This window comes from Charadrius vociferus, unplaced genomic scaffold, assembly GCF_000708025.1.
Source record: "Charadrius vociferus isolate BGI_N301 unplaced genomic scaffold, ASM70802v2 scaffold202, whole genome shotgun sequence".
Classification (NCBI taxonomy): domain Eukaryota; kingdom Metazoa; phylum Chordata; class Aves; order Charadriiformes; family Charadriidae; genus Charadrius; species Charadrius vociferus.
In genome coordinates this window covers 193,409-199,408 of record NW_009647242.1, presented here as the reverse complement: position 1 = coordinate 199,408, position 6,000 = coordinate 193,409, and the positions used below count along the sequence as shown (strand labels likewise).

Below are 6,000 nucleotides of genomic sequence, written 5' to 3'. Positions count from 1 at the left end.
AGAGCCTAAACTCTGCTAAATCTCTGCCTAACACCTCTATCTCCCCTTTTTGTACATTATGTCTTTCCCCTAACGATTGTTACTTTGTAAAATGGTATGTGCTTATGTGCCATTCACCTGTTCTTCATGCATGAAAGGATCTTCTAGCAGATGTTGGCCATCGTGCCACTGTAGCTTGTGAGTGTTTGTGCCAGGTAGGCTGGTGTATAGGATGTACCCAACCTGCTCGGTCTTTGCCTGCAGGTGAGTGAGATGGAAGTGAATGGTCAGTTCGAATCCGTCTGCGAGTCAGTGTTCAGTGAACTCGAGTCTCAGGCAGTGGAGGCCCTGGATCTGCCCATGCCGGGCTGCTTCCGCATGAGGAGCCACAGCTACGTCAGAGCCATTGAGAAGGGCTGCTCCCAAGACGACGAGTGCATATCGCTGCGGTCCTCATCTCCCCCACGTACAACCACCACAGTGAGGACCATCCAGAGCAGTACTGGTGAGTAACAAAAAGGGAAATCCAGAGGGGTGGCGGAAAGGGAAGGTACATTTCTGTGCAGGTCCATCAGATCAATGATGAGCTCTTCTTACAGACACCAAGCCCATAAGAAAGTCTGTGTTTCACCCAGGGAGCTGCACAGGCTAATCAGCCTAAAACTACCACAGATCAAGGCTGATGCAGTTGTGGTGCCTTCTCCATCCAAGCTAATTTATTCTGGGCTACAAGCACATAGAAGGGAAGTCCAAGGTCATATCTCCACTTGCTCTCCTCCCCAAAACAGCAATCACAATATGGCAAAGCTCCAGGTTAGCAGCTCTGCTGGCTCTTACCAGCAGAAGGTCCCTCTGCTGAATTTTTCTACAAAAATGAGGTGATCTTTGTCTTTTCTAAAAGTTAAAAATTATTGGATGTGTTGCTTAATGGCTCAGAGAGACTGTCACAGCTCTCTAGGCTGTATCTCAGAGGCAGGAATGAAGAAGGGAAGAAGAGGTCCGCAGGTCAAAATGTGCACCTTCGCACCCTGCTGTTATTCCTTCTGCAGTTGAAACTATTCAAGCCTTGCAAGAGGAAGCAGTTTTGGTCCAAATGTGAGACTTACAAACCTTCCTTTTAATGTTTGAGGTTACTTTTCTTTTGGAAATAACCACGATGAATTCTATATTCTGTCACCAAAATTAGTGCTTAAGGGGAAGAAAAAGCAAGTCAGAAACGAAAATCCAAATTTGTCTCCCTCATTCAGGAAATCAAGAGGCAGAAACCATTACGTGTGTGTGCTCTGCCCTGTGGGATGATGAGAAGCCCTCTTTCTTTTGACTTCTCTGCATCCGTTTGACTGCTTTACACAAGCTTCATTTACTATTCATGTGCTATTCATATTCATGACTAATATTGCCTATTATAAGTATTTCACTGTACCTACTATGACTTTTCCCTGTTCTTTCTGTTCTCTGTGCTTTAAACTTTTACCTTTCTGTATGTTATCTCACAGGTGCAGTTGTTTATACCTTGTAAGTTCCTTATCTCTCACTTCAGTGTTTTTTAAAGCCACTTGTCAATTGGTTTATGTCATCAAAGGACACTTTCAATCCTTTTACCAAAAATGTTTGGCTTAATTCATGATTTTTCTAAAAGTAACAAGTTTAAGTACTGTTGGCAATTCGTTGGTAGTACATCACAAACATCAAAGCGTTTTTAGCAAATGCTGCAGAGCAGTTCTCATCTAAATCACTAACCCTTAAGAAATAGTATTCACGGGACAGCATTCCTGCTGTAAAAGTAGTTCTTGCATGCACGCAGGGTTTGCACCACACCACAAAGACTGGATTTACGTAAGGAATATGTTACTTCTTTGTACAGTATTAGCTTGTGTCAAATATATTCTGGGGCAAAATCTGAAGGATGGGATTTTTCAGTGTGATTTGCCTTTATTAGATCACCTTGGGTATCCCAGAAGGGTTTTTCAGTTCTTTGAGAATGGCTTTGTTAACACTTTTCCTTTATATAAATAACTGTAATCATTAACCCAGAAGAGAATAACTATTTTTCAATTATCTTTATATAAGAGGTTGTTTCTGTCACTTAGAAAAATGGTGCCTGTGTTTGGGGATGATGGTGTATGCATGGAGAAGGTTGGCCGTATGTATCAGCCAAAACCACTGGAAAACCCGAAAGAGGAAAATAATTATTGTAAACTGTCTCTTGTTTATGCTTCTTTTTTGTAGTACAACCACAAACAGAGGCTTGGTCTCTTCTCTGGGTAGCTGGCTTTATTAAAAAATCATACGAACAAAGCTATGTTATTGAAAAATGTAATCCAGCGGGTCTGTCTTGGGTTACTGCTTCTGTAGTCAGGCCCTTAAAATGCAGAGAGGAATGATTTGCAGCCTTCTCTTTGGACATCTATAGAAGCATTTAAAGGCTGTTGTAGTTATTCATTTTCTGCAGTGGGAATTTTACTGAGTTATCTTTCTCAGTTTTTAATTCTTGGGCTCCCAAGGGCCCATCCCTTGCACTGGTAGCATTTCAGACAACTTGTCCTTTCACTACCTGACTTACATACCACTATCCTTTTAATGGGGATTAGAGATTAATTAATTCCATCCAAAAGCATCTGTATTGACTCCCTTGCTGTTGCCTGTGGCTGGCTCACAGAAGAGAAATAACATGAAAGATGTTGTTGAGGGTGTCTATTAATATCTGCTTCAATTAAATGGGAACTGGCACAACAGCTAGGCAGATGTGAAGAAAGGAGAAGGGTATCTCAGTCTTATCTCCACTGAGGTGATGTTTCAAATGCTTTTGTGGGAGACATAAGGGCAGTTATGATCTAAACTACAGATTTAACATCCCCAAATGAGAGAGCTGTCCTACTGCCTCAAAAACACCTCTGCCTGTTCAACCAAACAAGGTTCCTTTCATCAACATTAGCAACTCCCGCGTAGACCTCACTTTTCATTCTCTAATGCACAAAGCTGGGATCATACACTGATATTGGGAATTTCTTTGATTGCTGGAAGCCCAGGAACGTGCCAGCTTTGTGAGGATGGGAAAGACAAGAGAACTGCCTGTCCACTGGATTCAAAATTATTCCTCCAGAGCAATGACCCTCAGCTTTCCAGGACATCTGGATAAAAATATTAAGCAAGCACTATGGACAAAAATCACACTTACCTTTGCCTGTTAGCCTATGCTACGGTGGTTGCAGCCTCAGGTTTTAATTTCCTTTTGCCATATAGTGTTGGAGTTATAGTTCTGTAATTAGGAATACACCTCTGCTGACGTAGCTGTTCAGTTCCTGGAGGTGTTTTCAATTTAAATTCTAAATCCAGTGCTAATGCGCTGGCTGTGACACAGAGCTCAGCTACAGGTGACTGCCCCACTGGTGGCCTCTGCAGCCTGCACTGGTCTTAGTGCTATCACAGCAATGCTGCGGGGTGACTGCATCGGGCTGAAACCGAGCTCAAGTGTGAAAACGGGGCCGCAGGCACAAACCTGTTGTCAGCAACGGGATGAAATGTTGTACTGTGAGTGGGGAAAAAAATTCCAGCCTCACCACAGTGAAGTTTCTGCATGTATCTGGGAGGTGAGTACTTTGTTCTTGAGGCAGTCTGGTGTGTGAAATGAATTTTTATCCTTGTTTTTAAATGAAAGATTTTGAAATGAAGAAGAGAAAATATGATCTTACCACTTTATATGGAAATAGAGACATTTGGGAAATAAGTGCCACATCATGACTTCAGCATGCCTTGAAAGTTAAGCAGGTGAAAAAGTCCTCTCACCCACATATTTGCTGGCTCAGCATCGGTCAGACCCGTGCAGGCAGCTGCAGCCCAGACCAGCCGGGGGCCGTTCCCGGGAGCGGGGCTGTGCGAGCTGGGAGCTACAGCAGCTCTGTCGTGCAGGCATATGTTATACACCATAGCCTGCACTAAAAATTACCACCCATGTCATTTGGTTTCTTCGGAGGAGTTTAATGAGGTGTGAGTTATTACATAATTTGATCCCAGGTTATTTGCAGATGCAACCATTGTAGCTGAAACTCTTCAGCCAACAGATTCAGTCACTAAATTGGTAGCCTTTTAACGATTTTAAAAGTCTGTAAATCATTTCAATGAGCGTAAAGAATACAGTAATTAAGAAGCAAAGAAATTAAAAAGCAGTTGAAAGAACATCTTTCACCCACATTTCTTCTGTCTGTGTTTCTAAGCCTGTGCAGCCGTGCACGTTCCTTTGCTGCAAACAAATCTTATGACATGTGGATGCAAATATGTAATTGAGATTAGACATGTTTAATTTGACAATGACACTTCTGTAATGGAGCTGGAGCAGCAACATCAGCAGAAAACTCTGCGCTAGATTGCAATAAGTATTTTCGCAATGTCTAACCACTGTACAGTCAGGTAAACAGGAATATCAAAGTTATCTGCGGCAATGCCATCTGGTGATTCTCGGTAATATTACACTTCTGCTTAAAAGTAAAAAAAAAAATCCCAAGGAAATCATGCTGTGATGCCAGCTGGTTAGAGAAGGACTGAGAGTTATCACAGTATATGCTAATTATGGTGCTTCAGCTGAGCAAGCTGTTTTCCTTCCATTCATTAGAACATCTGACCAAGAGGGGTCAGGTATTTTGTGGAAAATCTCTAAGGGGCTGCCTAGCCAATAAAAAAAAGTAAAACATAAAAAAAAAAGTTTTTAAAAAATGCAAACAACTTTAAAAATAGACTTGTGCCAGGCAGAATTCAAAAATATAATCAAATCCTGTGGAGAAGGAAGCTGTAGCTGACTGTATGCCAGCTGTGTCCAAGCTCTTTTGGACTCCTCAGAGCTGTCCTTTTAGACACTGTTTTCTCCAAAAAGAAACAAGGAATTAGGATTTCAAATTTGCTTTCCAGTTGAAGCTAGGATTGGTTTCTGGATCTGTACCAAAATTAAGATACTTCCGCAGAAGGTCTGAAGAAATATAACTAAGTTAAGGCCTTCATGCAGATGTTAAACCTTAAAATAGATTTGAAGAGTGTAGAAAACTGGTTGACAAAGAATTTACATGGTTCATTTCCTCTGTTTCCTTGAGTAATCCTGAAATGCAGTCTGCCTTTGGATCCGCTATCAAATTGCTTAAACCAACACTTAAAAATGTTTTCCTTTACTAATGAGGAGCTGACCTTGGAGAGAACACTGTTTCCAATTTCAGAGGCATCTGACTGGAGCTGGAGCAAGACATGTCTATCCCAGAAGTCGGCTTTATGAATGTTAAGCTCCACATCACACTAAAAAAAAACCCTATGTTTATGAAGCCAGGGGAAGTTTTTAATGAGAGAAACTCAGAACAGAGCTCTGGCTGGAACATTTCTAACTGACTTAAAGCATGATGCAAGGCACTCATGCAAATTGCTCCGCTAATAAGTGCCTGAGAAGGACCAGGACTAAGACATGAGAAAGAGTCAACCATGGAAAGGCTACCCAACATCTGGCAGGTTGCACCAGGTCAGTTTACGTGTGATGTAGTTTGATGCCAATTGAGAACAGGAGTTGCAATAAGCTTGATAAATTCCATTTTGCCTTTTGGATGTAAAGCCTGTATGTCTTGAAGGCGCATGGATCTTTGTGGCCTGAAAGACAGCGATTACTGGAATAATTACACAGGTCCCTACTTTAAGAATACTTGGTAGTTACAACTGGTTCGCGATTTCAGTGATGTCAGGCAGTAGAATGTATTACATCAATTTTTCATTATCCTCCCTGGTTCTGCCTCTTTTCTCTCTGTGATTATTAATATTGAATTTAAACTGTTTGGTCCTATCTGAGACACTGCTCAGATCTGGAGAGGGACAACCTGTGGCATTCACTCTGGAGCCTGGTGATTTTGGTTTCTTTATGACAGGTCCACTTGCTCTCACAGCACTTCAGGAAAGTGCTCATTCAGGTAAGGCTCAAGGTGACTTGCTGAGCGTAAGGGCACAGTGAAAACTCAGAACTTCTAAAGAGAAAAGGTGACAGAAGGACTTTGTTTT

At 41.8% G+C, this 6,000-nt stretch overlaps 1 protein-coding gene across 4 annotated transcripts in view; it reads left to right on the top strand.

The window, feature by feature from the left end:
* Positions 1 to 6,000, top strand: part of DLGAP1 (discs, large (Drosophila) homolog-associated protein 1) — a 144,350-nt gene that overhangs the window by 48,325 nt on the left and 90,025 nt on the right. For 2 of the 4 annotated variants that reach the window (XM_009879970.1, XM_009879972.1), the window contains exons 4-5: positions 244 to 484; positions 4,395 to 4,427. In XM_009879970.1, coding sequence (XP_009878272.1) covers positions 244 to 484; positions 4,395 to 4,427 — 274 coding nt within the window. The remainder of the gene's footprint in view (positions 1 to 243; positions 485 to 4,394; positions 4,428 to 6,000) is intronic. The other 2 variants (XM_009879971.1, XM_009879973.1) reach the window with 1 other exon arrangement.